We start from the raw sequence: 20,601 nt of genomic DNA, 5'->3' as shown, positions 1-20,601 counted from the left end.
GGATGAAAACAATAATTTTCAAACGATAGAATTTCAACGTAAGAACCGTGTAAGAACCCATTTTCGAAATTTTCAAATTTGGATATCTCGATTTTGGAAAATTGTTAGACAAAATTATTTTGAGGTTTTACTAAGGACCACAGAAGGTTTCTGTAAATCTAAATATCTCAAACCATCTGATTATCCCTTTAAAATCATTTTGAATCGAACAACAATAATTACCTTGGCAAGGTCTTTTTCGAATTGCATCAATTCGTCCAAAACTTCTTGAGCGTTTGATGAAGGACCAAGCAGAGCAACGTAATTCGATTGCAATAAAGCGTACTTTTTCATCAACTACAAAGAACAAAGAGTGATGTCAATGACTATAAAAAATCGGTTTTCTTATAAGGTTCAAAACGTAGAACCCCTTAGTTCATTCAAGTAAATGTCTGCAACCGAAGTCGGAGGCGTCTCGAAAGCTCTCTCTCCCTGTGTTGTTCCACTTATTCCTAGTCCTTCTCCTAGTTGCCGAGTATCAAGTAGAGAGGCATCAAGTACCATTTTGTTCTAAGTAGGAAGTCTTTGGTATGACCCGTCCGGGGGATTGAACCTACAACCTTGCGCACCTTAGCTGAATGCTCTACTTCTGGAGTACAGTCACTACTACGCAAGGTTACAAATTATGAAGAGTAAAACTAACAAAAACTGGAGTTAAATCAAGTTCTTACAAGTTTAGCACGTTCACTTTTTTCCAAATAATTTTCAGGATTTGTGATGGGCATATCTGGGATGTTGACCTGAAAAAAAAAAGATGTAACAAAAGAGTCGATGTTATGATTCCGTATAACTTGATTAAGTAGCCTCGTCCAACATCAATCAAAGAAAGACATCTTAGGGTTAGATGAAGAGATAAATAGTTTGTAACAATCGCGTTTCCAAAATCGAAAACTCTAAGATAGTGAAACTAATCTGTTATGACAAGATTCTAGAAAACTTTAATAGCTAGAAAATTTATCGGAATAATACTGTCTCAGGCAGTTAGATTGGTCTGAATGATATAAAGATTACAGTCGTTACAGTCGTCTTAGCTTAGTCATCAGATTGTTAATTTAAGCAGTTGTTATGTGTATCAGGCACATAACATTTTCAAAAGCTTAGACCATGTTATCGTCCGTTACGGTAATAGGAAAGGCGGGAAAATATGGCGGTATGACGGTACACGGAAAAATAATCGGCGGGAAAGTTTCGAAGACTGGCAAACTCTACCGGCTGTAAACTCTTTTCGGCAAAAGAACCCGTTTGCGAATTTTCTTCGGCTTTAGGCTTATTTCTTAGATAGTGATTTGTCTTAGACTATAGTATAGTCTACAAAAGCTTGTCATATTTTTCAAACTGATTAAATAAGATAAAAAAATTCACCACGAAAAAAGCCTTTCAAGCAAATATTAATTAAAAATCATATGAAAACGTTTGCTTTTTATTAATGCTCCGCAAAAAGTAGCAGAATGCATACAAAATACTTTCTTCGTAAGCTGTTAACATATTCGCCAAATTTCCATAAAAAGGGAGGACCCATTTTACTACTAGAGGACCCATTTTACTACTAAAGGACCCATTTTACTACTAAAGGACCCATTTTAGGCCAATCCCAGGGATAAACAGTATATCCAGCCATAATTTTGATACAAAGATGTAAAGAAGGGAGAATCAAAATGCAATGCTACCTACCTCTAGTAAATGTTGTTTTGAATTCTTATCATTGACTTTGACGATAGTTTTAAACATCGGCGATTTCACTCGGTCGTCATAGACAGATGGCGGAAAATACTGATGACTCAAAATCAATAAATCAGTAATATCTGGTTCAGGAACACCGCCCTGAATCCATTGCTTCAAGGGTGACCAACGCCCAAATTTACCAATGAATTCCAAAAGTGGATTGGATCCTAACTTATTAATCACATCCAGATTCATACACGAGCGGTAGAATTCGAGCAATTTTGATTTGAAGCCATCTTTATTGACACTGCCGCCATTTTGTTCGGTATTCTTCAATTCTCGAATAATAACGTCACGCAAGTATTGATTTTTCTGGTTATTAAGCATAGCCATTGTATCGAGTTTAGGCGAAGACGGGGGTAATTCATAATTAAGTGGCCATGAACCACAAGCGAATTGATGGAAATCTTGACAAGGATCGGCAGATAGATTCATTGATTTTTTCAACGTGGCAGCAATGGATTGACATTTTTCAGTCATGCATACGTCATTGCTTTTATTATTGTCTGACGCATTAGCTTTTTCATTTCCCTGTTTGTCGGTACCTGTAACCGAACCACTTTGATTGTCTTTTGTGGTTGTCGTAGTGTCGCTACCATCTTTATTTTGACTTGATGAACAATCGTTCGGGTTACTATTCTGTATTATTTTGACGCAGACTATTGTTACAACAACGGCAACTAAGACTAGAATTAGTGCACCGGCTAGTAAACATAGCCAAGTGTTACGTCGACGTTTTTGTTTAGAGTTTGTCGGCGTGTTATGACCAGGGAATTGCATGGTCAAGCTGTCATTAGCGTCTTGGTAATTATCAACCAAATCGAACGTTTGATCACGGTTAAGTTTATTGTTAGGAAGTTTGTCCAAGGATGGTTCATCCGTGGTTGTACTTGTGCTTCCATTAGACGTGTTGCACGATTGGTTATAATTATGGTCCTTTTTTGGCATTCTTTTTCGTTCGTTTTTATCAAAAGAGTATCGAGTGAAACACGGATTTAGATAGAAACGCATCTAGAGAAACGTGATTTCTTTCTTTCATTCAGTCTAAGTACCAAACCAGTGTTTTGTTTTTCAAGCGACGATGACGTCATCGACTAAACGCCACTGTGTTGGATGTGTTGTGGTGTACTCTCTCCCTGTTATCATAGAGTTTTTTGTGACTCATAAGATGGTTGCTGGTCTGTAAAATGAAGAGAAAAAAGTGACATAGTTACTTAGCTAACGTAAATCGGGGTTACTTAAGGGCGTTAACCTTTAATGCCCCTGTGAAGACGGACAATAATATTGTCTATTTGCAAAAATTGATGTCAAAATAGTTTTCTCAGACTTTAATCCAAATTTTTCGGAGTATGAAGGTTAAAAAAAAAAATCACTTGTAGCTAACGGAAAATACATCAATATCAAGTCCAACCTTGCGAGGTCAAGTCGTCAAGCCCCGTCTCTGCGGATATAATTACAAGATCGAGGAATGCAGAAAATACACATTTATAAGGAATTCTTATATCCGCCTAATCGATTAGCGCTCCTTTTCATGTGAAGTTTCATTACATCGAGAAAGTTGATTGATCTATTTAGCCTACCTTTTTCTCGGACAAACTTTAAAAACACAACATTTCTATTGAAAATTGTTTTCACAAAAGAATTTTATGTAAATTTAGGCACATAAAAAAAAATCGAGTCAAAGCCCTCTGTAACCTTGAGTTGTTACACCAGCATTTGGGGCATACTAAACCAACAAAAAATGTATAAAAACTTTCTCGTTTCATTGAAAAGTAATCCAAGTGTTATAGAAGACACAACGCGACTGTCTTGACCACGTGTTGACCTACCATTTTGACAATCTCTCTTGGACTCGTTGATTGCATTAAAAAAACGCCAAGTGAAAAAGGAAAGAGAAATTCTACTGTACTACCAGGCCACACTACTTGAATGGGATAAATTTTCGTGGTGATTAAATTTCGCAAATTTGGGTGTCATCTGCAAAATTAAATCCCGCTGAAATTTCGGAATGGTCTTATCCGTAAATTTTGAGAATTAGCTTAACCGCAAAATTTAATCCCCGCAAAAATTCATCCCATTAAAGTATCTTGATTGGAGTTCCTGAATTTTGACCAAGCTATAGCACATAACGATGTTTCAACGTCCGTCTAATGCCTATGACGTTCTTTTTAACGTTAAATGAAAGTTGAAACTTAAAGAACGCCATCACACCAAAAATATTTATGCCACCTGGGAACTTAAAAATTTGCAAACAATCCAACCACTTATCAATGAGCGGAGCAAACAAAGATCTAATAGCATACCGTGGCGAATCTAAAAATACACATTTATTTTTCTGTTTGACTGAAATTCAATCCCGTCACCCTTTGCGTTAATTACGCTTGCACGCAAATTACACTCAATTACAAAGAAAAAGTAATAACTTTTGAATTAAGATGAAAAGGATTGTGGGATTGAATTTCGATTATCACATCAAAAAATTCTCTTAATCACGCAACAAGCTCTTTGAAATCACACCACCACGCCAAAATAAAGGCCTAATCACGGTATCGCACAAAACGCTGGGCGGACATTTCAATCAATGAGACAAACCTTTTTTGACATTTAAAAAAACACTAAACAACTAAATTTCTGTAGATTAAACCAGCCACAGATAGAAAATGATCAAATCAAATCATAGATAAACTAAAATAAAGACACAGTCAGAAAGTCTGATTTATACACACAAGAAAAATAATAGCTGTGCAGTAAAAATTATCAAGACGACATCTCACAACATGAAAATCTCCTTGTATAAAGCAATCTGTTTAGTTAACTAGTACAGTCGAATAGAATTTGAGTATCGTTCTTACTTAAACCCCTAAATTCTATTTAATATCTATTTAGACTCAACAATCTTGAAAGCACATGCAAGACAATAAAGGTGTGTACGGACAATAGAAAAATATGCAATTTTTCTTTCATCGCATTTTTATCTTACAATATGAGTTTTTTTTATCAAAGACGTCAAAAAGCAAAGAAAAAAAAGAAATACGAAAAAATTGATTATAATGATTATTTCTTTTATCGGAATACATTTTAAAAGCCCGATTAATGAAAATCGGATTAAGATATAAAGGATGAACAGAAAACCGATGAAAGAGTATGATAGATATTTTAATTATGGTTTAATAATACATAAAAACACTTTTAAAGCGATTTTTGATATCAATAATGAGTCTTTGATGTAAGAAATCTGCCTCAGGCACTTTGAAGTTGATCGAATTAAAATTACTCAGCGACCAATAGAGATATTTTTGTCGCATATCTGTGATTTATTTACTCATGTGACGAAAATAGTATATTAAACTTAAATAACTATGAAAGAACATTTTTTAGCCTTAATCTATTTAGGACAAACAAAATTTCATGATTTTTAAAGCAGACAAAAATAAAAATTACTGCCCCCCCGTAACTGTGTTTCGAGCTTCAAACTTTACGAATTTTAAAGGGAAGAAATACACTTTTTAAGAGGTTTGAGAAGAAAACGAAAAAACACCCCTGTCTCAGTGAACTAACTGGTGAATTAGCATGGCCCATCGATTTCTAATTCTATATTTTAAAAGTTCAAACCCTTTGGATATTATATCTAATTGAGGATGGATTATTATAATTATGCATTCATCTTCTTGTGCTTCTTTGCAGAATAAGGAATGTTCGATACTTTAGATACATTTCTTTTCAATGCTCTTAACTCGAACCCCTCGAACCTAGTCCCTGAGTTTGCAAAATAAGGCCTGAGTTCTTAAAGTTTGGTCACGATTGTATCACGCACATCATCATTATGATCAAAAAGTGCTGCAAGGGGCTGTAGGTTTACACAATCATCAGTTGAACTTAATTAGTTAAGAATAGTTAATTAGTTCATAATTAACCAAAAGCCAGAAGTAATAATTACGTATCCAACATATCATATAGAAAAAGACGACCTTTTCGCGGGGATTAAATTACATGGTGGAGCTCATCAGCGCAATTTTAAGATTTCGCGGGAACTTCACGGTTGGCACTATTGGAAGACAATATTTTCACGACTTTGCGCCTTTTACTGCCAAATCATGCATGTTGGTTGCTGAAATACGAAATATTAGCGCCTCTTTGATACCAGTAAACATTCAAAAAGTATTTATTTGACATTTTTTGAGTTTAGTTAAGAGATATTTCGCGGCGAACACTTTTCCAAATTTCCAGTGGGACTTAATTTCGCGGATGGCACCCAAATCCGCGAAATCCGTGGAATCCGCGAAACTTAATCCCCATGAAAATCATACACCTTATTATCAAAGACCCGTAGTATATAGGTAAAGCACCAAGCTTCGGCGTTCCAGATCGTAGATTCAATCCCTGCCCAGGTCATACGAAATACTTTGTATTTTAGTACAAAAAATTAGTACTTGATGTCTCTCAGCTTGATGCTCAGCACTTAAGAGAAGGATCAAGGGTAAGTGAAACAATCCAGGGAGAAAGAGGTGCGCCCTCCCTTACCTTCAGGTAGACAGAGCTATTGAAAGAGGAGCCTTCTAGTCATCTCCGGCAGCGGTTACATACTTAATTTTTACACTTTCCTCATCAGAGTAACATAGAACCATTAGTAACATTTACCGATTCCGACAGTCAAGGTAAGGTTTTATGCAACCTCGTCCCCGTGTATTCCAGGCTTTATTTACGTTACTGATAGACGCTAGAGAATATACCCTGGCATAGGCTGATGCGGGTTCCCCATCTCAGAGGGTGAACTTCTCAAAACAATTATACGTCATAAAAATCTGACGTTATAAAATTATCTAGCGCTATCAGTAAGCATCAAAAAGCTGATAATATGCAGGGGACGAGGTTGGGTTTTACGGTAACAAATAAAGGCACGTTACTTAAAGCTCACAAAACTGTATACTTTTTCATATCAACAAGCCAAACGCCTGGGATGTAAAACCATCAAATACTTTTTTTCTTCAAACAATTCTTTATAGATTTTCTTCAAAATCTTTTGAAAGACAAAGAGCTGCGTAGGTGGGGGATATATGTTCATGAAGCTTCATAGTTAGATATGGCACAAATCCCAGCTTTTCCTAGATTTTCTTATTCACACACCAATCGGTTTAAAGGAGTTTCGATAAAATTATATCTTCAAGTTTTTTTAATCCTATTTTCATAGTTGTCTGAAAAATTTTATTTTACTCACTATCTGAAAAATTCTTTATCAATCATAAATCAAAGTCATATGATGATTCATATGACCGAACCGATAGCTATGGAAAATACAGTCCTTTCAGTATTCTACCATGTTATTCTTTGGCAAAGTCAGATATTAAAACTTTCAATTTTTTGGTTTAATCTTGTTCCACTCTTTAAGTGCCACGGTCCTTTTTTTCTAGAAGGAGTTAGAGGCTCGTTTATAGTTCGTTGGATAGCTTAGAGTCTCTTCTTTTTTTAGGGGCATTCGGCGCCGCCCTGCCTAAATGATAGAAAGGTGCCCATTAGTAAAAGGCTGGAGGACAGAATCAAGTAAAGCAGGGCCAAATTTGGAGATTCTTCGATCACTCGTTGACCAAAAATGGTCAAAAAACTGTCAAAATAAAAAATTTAAAAAAGTGAATTTTTGTCAAATTTTTAAATTTTTTTTTGACTTTTTGGCTTAAAATCTCGCTGGAAAGACTCACTTTTGATTTTTTTTGCTCTACCATGAAGCCCAATCCAATTCCTACAAGTTAGACCAAAAACGACGATTTATAACTCAAGCTGGGAATTACATATAGCCCATGTCCAATATACTCGACATTAGCACCTAAAGGGTTAAACAAAGTGAAAAAAAATTGAAAATGTGATTTTTTGAGTGACTTTAGGCCAAAAAATGAGAATCTAGTAAAAAAATAATTTTTGCAATGTTTCTTTAAAAGAGTTTTTGAGCGCACAAATTGGCTACATGGTATGAAGTATAACAATCTCATTAAAACATATAGAAAGATCAGATCGAACATCAGTAATGACTACTTCAGGACTCCCCTTTTTTGCAGAGAAAAAGTTATTTCTAAGATACTGCTAATTCACTCAAATAGAGCAATTTTAGTCTGTAAGTTTTACCCTCACTGGCTGAAAAAATCCTACCGGGTCTGTGAGAAGGGGGTGTCATAGAAAAGTTAGCTTAACTCGATTTTCACCAAGTAGTTTTACAATCACATTCACAATCAATTCAGAAAATTCTTGTATCCAATCAAACAAAATTGGATTCCAAACACTGATACAAATAAATAAGACAAAAAAAAGACAGTATACTATAACAAACAGATACTTTTTAATTTTACAACGTATTCAAAGTTTGATGTCATGAGTTACCACCCCATTTACAGCGCATCAAATTTTTATTCTCTTCAAAACTGAAAAGATAAGTATTTCTTGAAGGTGTGACGGCTATATATTTTAGAAATACCTCGAAATCTCTAACCTTCAAAATAACTCAGGTAACTTTTAAAACATTTTTTACAAGAACAAGTCTTTTTTTGAGACTCAACTGTTCTCATTCTTTTAGCACTTTGAGCTTCAATTTTTCAGGGTTCATAGCAGATTTTTATTACTTTGGCCTTTAAAATACTTAAAAGCCAGCCATTCCAGACTCAGCCAGACATACTATTCTTATTTTGTTGACGATCTTGAGCCTCATTGTTCGTATAAAGAAGGAAGACCAAGAAAGAAACTAGAGACTGAACTACTGCTCCCGTTGAGGATCTAGTACGTTTTTTATAAGAACAAAATATATAAGAACATAAGCCTTCGATGGCAAAAATATTAAGAACTAGTTAAGAACATTTTAAGGCTTTGTGGACTCCAAAACATCCGATTTTTGCAAAATGAAAATTAGAATATGTTAAGAACATTTTTAGGCTGAAAACTCAAAAAGTTACGAACATCTGAAGAAGGCAAAAATGTCGGATGTTCTTATAAAAAAACCTGACTTTTACACTAGTCAAAAGAAATCAGCGTGATATGAATTTCATGACTCCAAGCCTTGTGCGAAACCGTAAAACTCCTCAGTTAAATATGACAGACTACACATTTGATTGTAAAAATTCTTACCATAATAATTTTTGTATTTTTTGATAACGGAACGATCGCAAGGTAGTGTTACTAATTTGCAAAAAGACAAGCTGATGAATTTAAAGACCTGTATTTGATTCAGAAAGTGACATCACTTATAAATGTTATTTCTTGCATCTTGTCAACACACTTTGTCCAATGTAGACATGTTGTTGTTAAAAAACTGGTTTGGAAAATCATCGATAACATACTATATACGTGATTTTAAGTCTTGCAAGTTTTTTACATAAGAACAATATAGTAGAAGAAAGTATATAAGAACATAAAAGGTTAGGGTCGAAGAACATCAATTTCTTAGGAACACCATTGTATCAGTGAGCCGGTTAGATCGATCTCGTTGAATAACTCGGCTCAATTTTGAGCCTCGGTGGGATAATGAGTGAACACAAAATATTCTCAGACTCGCTAAGTCCCGGGGGGGGGGCACTGACCTTGACGACCGACGTGGACGTGCCGCTGGAGTTTCAAAAGTCAATCCTGTCAGAAATGAAATTTGATGAAAAATAGACCCTGTCAGAAGAAAAATTTGATGAAAAACCTACCCTGTCAGATTCTACTGTGAAAAACCTTACCCTGTCAGATTCTATGTTAAAAACCTACTCTTTATACACGTTTTTCGCGTTTTTCGTAAAGCATAACGTGATATCAACATTTCCAGGCTAAAAAACTACAGCATTGCATAAACATTAAACCTCAATACCTGGAAAACCGACCAAAAGAATCGACGACGAGAGTTATGCTTGAATTGATTTTTCCAGGCGAAAATCGGAATCGAAGTTGATTGGATACTACTCCAATTGAGTAATTGAGACATTTTAAAAATAAGTCCTCTCTAAATCGAAATCTATTGGAATTAATAGGGTATTTTCTTATTCCTAATGAACTAAGGAAATATGGAAAATAGTCCATTTGAATATTTATTGTTCTAAGTTAGATATTTTAACGAAAATGTTTGACCTACCTTTTGGGGTAGTTGAACTACAATTTGGGAGCCTTCATAACCCGACATAAAAAGTCTGTCAAATTATATAAAACGTTTTTGTTGTACTTTCATAACATGAAAGTATTACCTGAGAGATGATTAATGTTGGCATTTTAAGCTTTTACGACGTGTCCCAGACCAGCTGGGACCCCAGCCCAATCAGAAAATCTGCCTAAGTTTTGAACAATAAAATTTCTATCCCCATTGGGAATTTAGTAGAAATTTTTTGACCCGACGTGTGAAAAGTTCCACCGGGGCTGTGAGGCAGAGGTGTTGTTACATTATTCACATATTTTAACACAGAATCTTCAACCTACAAAATAAAAACAACTTTCTTGTCTCTTCTTTTCGTCCTTTATTGGCCCAGCAGCGCAGCGTAGTGGGCCTTTCATCTGCACAGTGCCCGTACGTTTGTTAGTTACGCAAAGCAATTAGGCGGTGTTCCGCGAGAGTACATATATTTTCCAGGCTAGGGATCGACAGGGATCGTCATAGTCAATGTTGTCTGTCGGCTAGCATACAATTATCTATCCTCTAGCAAAGCCGAGCAAAGCCATATGTTGATATATGGCTGAAGACCGTATCTTGTTATTGTCTGTATTTCGTATAGTCTACCACCTACATAGACTATCTTCAACTCAACGTGGAGTGTTCAACGTGAGCCTTTTTCTCTCAAAGACTGAGAAGTAAAGAGGATAAATCAAGATTTTGCTGTCACTGACTGCTGCTGCCATTCATAAAGGTAAATCTCTATTGTGTGCTCCAGTAGTATCATAAGAATATTGGCCTTTTGCAACAAGACACTCTGGGAAATACAAAAAATCTGCAAGGTTAATTCTCAAATTAAGGGCTAGGTAGGGTAAGAATCAGGCCATTCCACTTATACAAAAAGTGCATCGCAGGTCACTATTGGGTCGTTTGGCGTCTGCTTTTATTTTGAAAACAGCTATTCTATCGATTACGTCGGTCGGTCGGTCGATACTCAAACGGAACCGATGATATCGAGCCAATCGAACCAGATCGAACGCAATCGAACGATTAAAATTGATTGGCCTTTTGCAACAAGACATTCTCAAATTAAGGGCTAGGTAGGAGGGGTAAGAATCAGGCAATTTCACTTACAAAAAATGCAGCACAGGTCACTATCGGGTTGTCTGGCGTATGCTTTGATTTTGAAAACAGCTATTCTATCTATTACTTCCGTCTGCCAATAAAAGGGTCGGTCGGTTGATACTCGAAATCAGACGATCTCAATCGAACAGAACCAATGATTGAGCCAGATCGAACGCAAGCGAACGATTAAAATTAGATTGTTGAACGCAATCGAATCTCAATCGAATATTAGGCCGATGGAATTTAATGTTATGTTTACCGTAAGCCGCCCGCATGTCAAAAAAACTGCCGCGCCAAGTTGCCATTATTTTGTTATTTTGGCGCTTCATCAAGATTTTGAAAGATCAAAACAAACGGTCCGGCAAATATCCGTTTAAAAACGAACCCGTACGGCCCTACCATCTCATCTACCAAAAGTGCGCTTCTTTGATTTTTATAATTATGGAGATAATTTTTTTGCTCGCAACTTATTGAGAATTATCTCCCTAAAATAATGAATAATGAAAACTTGGCCGCATCGAATTCTGAAGATCGTCATTACGATAAACATATCATTAAATTCCATCAGCCTTGTTCGATTGAGATTCGATTGGGTTCGATTGCATTCGATTCAATGACTCGAACAAAAATCTCAATCAAACGAATCAAATATTACCTAGAATTCGGTCGTTGGATTGAGATTCGATTGCGTTCGACAATCGAATTTCAATTCCGTTTGATTGAGATCGTCTGGTCGAAATGGAGAAAAAAATTTTACTTGAGGTAGCAAAAACTTGAAATTCACCAATTTCAGTTCTAACCAAAATTGATTCTTGCCGTCAATCATTAAAAAAAGGTAATAGAAAGGGAAGATTTGCCTGGCCATCCGCCAAAATAAGTTCTTGTCAAAATTTAAAATATATTCATTCACCAAAATTCGTTCTCACAAAAATAAAAATTTTTGCTGACTTTAGTTGTTTGCCAAATTAAGTTTTTGCCAAAAAATGTTCCCATAAAGGTATTACTCCAGGCCATGCCTAATGATTGTACTTTTTGTTTATAAGAATCATATTTGTTTTTCTTTTTGAACAGTTTTGGACCATCATCCATATACATCAAGACTGTTATCGTACATCATATCCAGACTGATTGGTTCCCACTGATTGATTGATACCCAAATCTTAAGGTGAGTTTGAATTTGATTTTCTTCAGGATTTATCATTGAAAGGCTTAAGAACCTAATGACCTAAGTGAAAATCAAGTTGTGTATTACCATTTACTGCAAAATCTTTGTGAGGTTGGGGGAAGTGTGGTAAAGAGAAACCCATTGTTGGTTATAGTCTAGAGAAGGATTTCTTTTTTTGATTCGTAATTTTTTGTCCTTTTTGTTTGAAACTTTTAAAGGGATAACCAGATAAAATATGAAAATTGGCTAAAAGATTCTTTCCACGGTCCTTAGTAAGCCCTCCAAATATTTTTGAGAAATAACATTCCAGATTCAAGATATGACAATTAGAAATCTCAGTTTTTCGTACCTCACACGTACCTCACGTTGAAATTCTATTGTTTTCCAGCAGAAATGAAAAAAATTAAAAACCTAAATATTTCGACTTTGAAAAACAATTAGCCTGTAAAATTTGGAGGTTTTGCTAAGGACTATGGAAGGAATCTTTGGGCTGAATTTTATTTTTTATCTGGTTATCCCTTTAAGGTAGCTGCCCTGGAAATGAGATTTTCACTTGTAGTGACCTACAAATGCTTGCACGCCTCAATTTTCAACAAAAAGCAAGTGTCTTCCTAACAGGTGGACATAATTATGAAAGTCTTCCAAAACTTGGAACAAGCTTACGCTGCACTTGAGCTTTACGATTTATGAACATGGTAGTATACTCCAGTTGAACGCGACTGTTTGCGTAATTTCGTTTTTGTTTTTATTTTTCAGGGTTCATCATTCAGTGTATAGCTACTCTGGTCAATCTGGATTTACATTAGATAGCTTGGTTATACAAAGCTAACTTGGATTTACACAGTTAACTCAGATTTAAAGCATTCCCCTCTATTCACTTGGCTCACCAGAATACACTTGGAATACTTTGTTTTACTCAGTTTATTTGTTTTTACACGGCTCAATTGATACTACTCGGCTCACTTGATATTACTCGGCTCACTTGATATTATTCTGCTCACTTGATATTACTCGGCTCACTTGATATTACTCGGCTAACTTGATAATACTCGGCTCACTTGATACTACTCAGCTCACTTGATACTACTCAGCTAACTTGATATTATTCGGCTAACTTGATATTACTCGGCTAACTTGATATTACTCAGCTAACTTGACACTACTCAGCTAACTTGATATTACTCGACTAACTTGATAGTACTCGGCTCACTTGATTCAATTAACTTGTGTTTCATTTGGGTAACTCAGATTCCCGAGGCTAACCCGGAATTTATGATTTTTTTTTTGACATTTCATTGTTTACCACTTACTTGCTCAGCTTTTTTAACTTATTAAAAAACAATAGGCTATTAAAATAAATATACATTATATTTGAAACTGACGTATTTATCATTTTTTTACATTCCCCTTTTCAAAACATGATATCAATCGAAGCATCCCATAGTTCAATCGGCAACTTTAACGGGACAAGGCAATATGATCTCCGCTCAATTTATCGTCATTTAGTAGTCAACTCTTATATTTCAAGCAAAACTTCAAAACTTTCTTTGTCTGTGGTCATGGTGTAGAACTCTCCATATCAGACAAACTTGTGAAATAGTGACGGGAGATTTTTTACTATCTTTACAAAAGTGACAATCAATTTTGCAAACGAAGGGTACAATTTTTCCTTCAAAAAAAAAAGTGGGGGGGGGGGGGGTGGGGTGAAATAGTGAAGGGAGATTTTTTTAGTACCATTAAAAAGTGACAATGTCTAGATATATTACATGTTAAAAACTGATATTGATATTTACATATTCAGGAACTCTTGCTCGTCCAGTTGTTTGATCATCGATCCCTACAATGTGAAAAAAAAAACAGTAGACTCCCGGTTATTCGAAGCTCCAAGAGGATAAGAATTTACTTCGAATAACTGAAAAATTCGTTTTAAGATTAATAAATCAATTCGTTTTAATCAATCTACTGTAGCAAGTATCCTTGTATTTTGTCTCTATTACAGATTTTTTAAGCTGGGCCTTCACGCCCTTGGGCGCCTTGTTTTATTCTAAATAGTTCAATAGAGATATCGTTGAAATTAGCCTCGATCCCTTTAAGAGGGCGCAATGGCGGGCGTGTGGTGCGAGACAACAGCAGCAAAGCGCCTGTGTTGGCCGTGCGATAAGTATATGCAAAAAGCTGTTTGCCCCTCGCAGGGGTCTGCTCACCGCCGCGTCAAAACGATTTGCGAAAGAACTCTACATGCAAAAACGGCAAAAACAGACCCTGTCAGACACACATCATGAAATTGCGCCCCTGTCAGATCAGGATTTTGCAATTTTAGATACCCTGTCAGTAATTCTGCAACACTGAAAAAGGTACCCTGACCAGCGGCACGTCCCCGTACCTATTTTTGCTTAAGTCCCCCCCCCCGGGCGCTAAGTGCTATTTTCCTACAAGGATTAAAATTTCACTCACCTTGAGTGAGTAATCGAGATCTCAAATTCAAAACCGCCATTTTTTTCTTCATGGCTAGCCTAGTGGGTTTCAAAATTTCACCGGGTCACTGAGACATGGGGTTTAGGAACGGGAAAAGTGTCTTAAAGTCGTATTTTTTATGTTCAACCGGCAAATAAATGGAAAAACTGCACTTTCTTCATGTTTTTATATACAAACGAGTGTGCCAAATTTTCAGCAAAAAGTAGGGTCAAAAATAGTTTTTAAGCTAATCAAAGGAATCTTCTTAAAACAGAATATCAATTCTGGTATCTCTATCACGTAAGACTTTATCTCCTTAATGGTCCATAGCTTATCTTGCTGAAATCCAATTATGTTGGCACTGTTTTGCGTGAGAAAAAAAGGTCCCTAGCATGACATTTATCGTCCATTACACGTATCTTTTATAAGAACAAACTGTATAAGAGCATAAGACTTAATATCCAAAAAATTAAGAACAAGTTAAGAACATTGTAAGACTTTTTGGAATCCAAAACACCTGTTTTTTTAGGAAAATGCACAAAAATAATCAGAAAATGGTGAATTTAAAAACATTTGAAGAACATTTTATGGGTTGAAAAAAAGTAGAAACATCCGGAGGTTTCAAAACTTTGGAGTGTTCTTTTAAAGAAACATATACAAGGATAGTAAACACGTATCGAATATATGTGTAGAATTAGCAAAAAATTAGCACGGTAGATTTTCGAAGAAACGACTTCCAAACTCTAACCCTTGTAAAACTTGCTTTAACGACGAAACCCGTTCATGAGTTCTCCTCTCGCATTTCGTAGATAATAGTTTAACTATAGCACATATACTAGTCCCAGGCCCATTGTGTGTTGAACGGTGAAAAAAAATGCGGCTATTTTATTTAGATTTTTCCCAGTTCCAGGCCTATTGCTAATTCCTAAAGCTGTGAACGTTGCCATGCTACAGTGTCAAACCAAAAATAATGACGTAAATTTTCATAAATCTTTTACGCCTATGTCATGTCTATCTGTAAATTTAAAGCGCGTCCGGAACACTGACGTAATCTATTTAAAAATCGTATTTTAAAAATTTGGGTGAATGATAAGGGGCAAATTCCATAAATTTATAGCCTGTACCAAACTCTTCTTCGCTGACTGACACACGGCAAGTATTATCAAAACATAAAAAACACCCGTTGGCGCGGGATGGTACAGGCTAATAAATTTATCCCTCAGAGATAATTACCACGGAAAGCAAACAAGGCGCCAAAACTACAAAAAGAGATATTGTACCAATACAATGCACGAAAATAAACTTTACACGATAATCGAATTTTGACTTTCTTTTATTAGTAGATGAAGAATAGAAAACGTAGAACCATAAAATTGATTTTTATATCTTCTATTTCAATGTCCGTAAACTTTTCGTTCGTTTGTTTTTATTTACCCCCGAATCGCGTATAGGAAAAAGAATAGACTAACGAACAAATCAAATTAGGTTCATTAACTTTCAAGGGACCCCTTTCTTTAACTTGTTTATCCTTTCTAGTCCAACCAGTATCATCAAACTATAACACGCAATCTGATCATCGGCGAGCAGGATATGCTTATGTGCTTACATTAGCCTAGAACTCTAAGCTAGTAAGCGGCCGTAGCATGAAAGTAATCCATCCAGCTACGGTGCGCAAAGTTGTGGGTTCAACCCCCAGCAGGGTCATACCAAACATTCCCAAAATGATACTTGATGCTTGATGCTCAGCAATTAAAGAGACGGACCAAAGGTAAGTGCTGAAATCCAGGGAAAAGATTGGCGCCCTCCCCTACCTTCGGGTAGACAGCTAGAGAAAAAGGAACCTTCGGGTCGCCCTCGAGTGCGGTCGCAAACTTACTTACTTAAGCTAGTTTGATTTCGTCACTTGGTTTAATCTGATATCCAAGGCAATGGTTCAGAAACCGTGAATACAAAAGATTTTAAAGCGTCAAAAACGCTACATTGTCGTAATTTGAATATCTTTAGCCTTGTGAATACTGGCTTAGTCAACTAAGTTATGCTTACATCTTCAAAATTCTGATTAGGCTTAATTGTGTTCCAGATACACTAGGATATACGTCCTAAAATAGTCAATAGGCAATATGCCATAGCTCATAATTAAATTATTTACAGCCAAAACCTGAAGGACCGGGGTGTAGGACCTTATTTAGACCGGCAAATTTCGCCGGTTCAACACACGAGAAAAAAAATTTCACCAGCCTAAAAATTCAGTTCGCCACCTCAAGTACATATTCCCGCTAATCATTGCACTGGGCATGCTAAAAATTCGCAGGCCTAGGATCTAGAATTCGCCTGAGTTGATTGTTCATTCATTCAGCCTATCAGAAGCAAAGCAAAACCCATGGAGTGGGGAAGGGGTTTCACTCAAAGTATTGTGACCTATCGCTGGTGCAGTACTCGGGGTTACACATTTCAGGCTTCTAGAAAATGCAGAATAAAGGCATTGTTGACCTTAACGTTCACATTGGGAAGCCTAATTTAGATCCTTAAGATCCGCATCTATGGTCGAACAGTTCAATAATCATGCAACGAAAATATACAAATAGAACTACATTGTCGATCAAATTTTTAATACTTTCTCGGTTAAAAACTTTGTCGGAAAGAAGCTACTATAAATTTCGCTGGTGAATTTTTTTTTGTACAATCGATTTTTTTTATTTGCAGATTTTCATTAGCGACGAATATTTCGCCGATAACTTTTAAGTGCAATTGACGATCATTGACGCCCTGAGAAGAAAGAAATTAGACTTACCAAATACTAATGCTGACTTCGCATTTATTTTGAAGATATTGCTGGATCGCACTTCGAAATATTCCTTCTGGTTGGACCAAATTCGCCCTTCACACAACCATGAGCTCTTCTTTCTGACAGCTTCACGAAAATGAAGTCAAAAATTGGTTCAAAAAAGCGGAGAAAAAATCTTTGCAAGGGCAATAGCTCTTAGATGTATAACTTTCCTTTGCAAAAAAAAAATAGAAAAAAAGGAACGTCTGCTATAAAGATTTATGGGATCAAAGAAATAAACAATTAAATTAAGGAGAAACTGCAAAGAAAAGTAGAAAACATCAAAAAAGGGGGAATAGGAGGGTTAGTAAAGAAGGGATGGAAATTAGTTCGTTAAGAAATTAATGCAATCAGAATTATTTTGTATCACGATAACACAAGCAAACAAAAACCAAAACAAAAAGAAAATAATTAACTTTTTTTTTCACTGAAAAATCAAAAGAATAGCATGAAAAAATTTGAAAACCCTACAAAGAAGCTGGGACAGTATTGGAAAAATATATATAACATGATAAATTAACTCATTCAAAAAATATGAATCAAAAGAAAAAATGAAGAATAATAGCCAATAATTAATTAAACTCTCCGAACAAAAATATGGAATAACAAAGAGTCTCAATTTTGATTGGTTCTGCTCTGATTTATTTTAATAACCTTCTCTTTCTGACATTTTTTGGGGTCAATTTGCAAATTTCTGGTCCCTGAAATTTTTTTTTGAAATTACGTTCGTTTCGTAACCTTTTACCAGGAAAAACTAAAATTAGAGGAAAAATAAGGGGAAATAGGAAATTTCAGGGAGATTCTTGCGATTGTGAAATTTTTAGACGAATTGACGTCAAACACTTACATGCTTACATTGCAAATTCGGGAGCCAACGGTTTCGAATCTCAAAAATCTTTCTAAGAGTTACAAAAACCAATCGTTTCTCACAACCCCTTCTCACAGACCTGGTAGGGGTTTTTTCAGCCAGTGGGGATGAAAATAACGGTCTGAAACTCGATAGAATTGATATTCTAACATTTCTATGGCTGGGGATTTCAATTCCTTTGTTTTTTTAATCAGAAAATTCAATGGGGGTGGAAAAAATAGCACAATATTTTGCAGGAGGATTGGTTTATTTGATTATTTTCAGCGGGGACAAAAAATTGGAAGATAATTTTCTACCGGGACGACATTTTGGCCAATTGTTCCAATGGGTAAGGTTCCCAGTGGGTCTGTGAGAAGGGGGTGTATTGGAATTAAATTTTTCTCTTCGGAAAACTCATTGTAAAGCATCGATCGTCACGAGCAAAATTTCAATTATATTTACTGCGAAATGGGGCTTTTTAAAAATCAGAGCTTTTGGTTCGAAAATTAAAAAAAGGAGTGGTGACTAGTTTATTTCGGACATTTAGTCAGCATTACTCAAAAATGATATAAAGAGGAATATATTAGATTTATTTAAAAACTATAAGACATACATCATATTACCTTTTGATTCTTGAATCTCCAATGTTGGCTGCCCAAAAGGTCCATATCATCATGGGTAAAGGATTTGCCTAAAAGTAAAAGTCGCAGCCAGTTTAAGTGGCCAAAATAAGTATTTCTCAAAATCAATAAAACACGGTTGCTCTTAACAAAATCTTGATCGGTTAAGATGTTAAGAACCAGTTAAGGATATTTTAATGCTTTATGGACTCTAAAACACGAAAATTCTTAGGAAAATTGATAAAAATATATATTCACAAAATGGTAAAAATAAGAACATGTTAAGAACATTTTTAGGATTAAAATTAAAAAAGTTAAGGGCTCTGTCCATAGTGAATTTTTCATAATTGTCGTGTATAAATTATTTTTCTGACTGATGTAACCAACAAAACTATGGCATGTTATACTTTTTCTGTTAGGCCAACTATTCCTGAATCTGAAAATACAAAAAATGCATTGAAAAAATTTGATGAAGAAGAAAATGAAGACATTTGCGAAGACTAACTATTTTAACTTTGAGGACCTTAGTTTCGGCGAAGAAAAACCATTTTGAAAAGATTTTTGCACTAGATGGTGTATCTTTAACCAAACTACCTATGAATTTTCGGAAAATTTTTGTAAAAGCTTATTTGTCTCAAAATATTGAAAATAGTGCTTTTTGACCAATTTTTCATCCCAATTTTTCATAGAAAAACAGCTATAACTTTTGATGCATTAATCTAGAAAATTTAAAATAGCTCAATTCTTTGCGGACAGTTTCAAAAGATTTCGAAACAAAAAGGTTAACTTCCCATTAAAACTTAGCACTTTTTATAAAAGAAGGTGATGCAACATATTATTGCCCCCGCAAGGAGCGCAGCGACTGAGGAGGCATTCATAGCTTCACGCAATATATTGGACTGGAATCTCGATTTTTTGCGAATTGTTTTTGTTTTTGTGTTTGCGTCGTAATCGGCTTTCCGGCCAATTAAGTGTTCCGCGAAAATATGGCGGTAAATTATACAGCGGTAAATGTTATATATATTTTCATGTTACGCTATATGCTATTACCATTATTGCGTATTACATTTTATTAGTTTTGATTTAGCATTGAAAAAGCTGAAGCGAGTGTTATAAATACAAATTATAGAAAAAGTATAGTGATTACACCATACAGGAATTACAACTGATTACAATATTACTTCTGCAAATCAAAACAAACAAAATGGCAGACTGGTTATGATGATGAGCTGATTTATTTTGACTGGAAAAATGAAAAAGTGTTTTGTATGTCAAATTTTGTTTCTTGTTTTTGAAACTGAAACTAAATACTGTAATTTAGTCAGAAGTTCATTTCAGCAATGATTTCAATTCTTTTTCTTGGAAGTTTTTCAGCTAGACTTTGCTCAAGTTTTCAAATGTACATTTGATATTTTTGTTCAAACTGTAATTTATCTTTATCTGTTATTATATATAAACAACTAGCTTTATTGTTTATAGCGAGCTTCTTGAGCTTTAGAGACCATCATATGGTCGTAACTCGAGAAAGTCCTTCTTAACTTGGTAAAACAAGATATCGGCAAAGTACAAAAAGGTTGAATGTACACATAAGTAAAGTTGAATCCAAAAGTGGTTGAATGTGCTGAATGTCAATCAATGGTTTTTTTTGGTCTTCAAAATAGATTTACCTCACCTAGAGTGTTTTCACTGTTTGTTCAGTGTGGTAAATCT

General features: G+C 35.3%; 1 protein-coding gene and 1 long non-coding RNA gene across 4 annotated transcripts in view; one reads left to right on the top strand and one right to left on the bottom strand.

Moving 5' to 3' along the window:
• Positions 1 to 20,601, bottom strand: part of LOC136808936 (endothelin-converting enzyme homolog) — a gene marked incomplete at its 3' end in the record, with an annotated part of 34,071 nt that overhangs the window by 11,717 nt on the left and 1,753 nt on the right. Inside the window, 5 exon segments of one of the 3 annotated variants that reach the window (XM_067065516.1) lie at positions 223 to 336; positions 711 to 779; positions 1,711 to 2,941; positions 17,392 to 17,511; positions 18,895 to 18,962. In XM_067065516.1, the coding sequence (XP_066921617.1) occupies positions 223 to 336; positions 711 to 779; positions 1,711 to 2,772 (1,245 nt within the window). In that variant the 5' untranslated portion in view covers positions 2,773 to 2,941; positions 17,392 to 17,511; positions 18,895 to 18,962. 3 annotated transcript variants of the gene reach the window in all.
• LOC136808928 (uncharacterized) lies at positions 10,525 to 13,527 on the top strand. Its single transcript, XR_010846933.1, has 2 exons — positions 10,525 to 12,146; positions 12,903 to 13,527. It is a non-coding gene; the product is annotated as an uncharacterized lncRNA (long non-coding RNA).

This window comes from Clytia hemisphaerica, unplaced genomic scaffold, assembly GCF_902728285.1.
Source record: "Clytia hemisphaerica strain Z4C2 unplaced genomic scaffold, Clytia hemisphaerica genome assembly, whole genome shotgun sequence".
Lineage (NCBI taxonomy): Eukaryota > Metazoa > Cnidaria > Hydrozoa > Leptothecata > Clytiidae > Clytia > Clytia hemisphaerica.
This window is presented reverse-complemented; position numbering and strand designations above follow the sequence as displayed.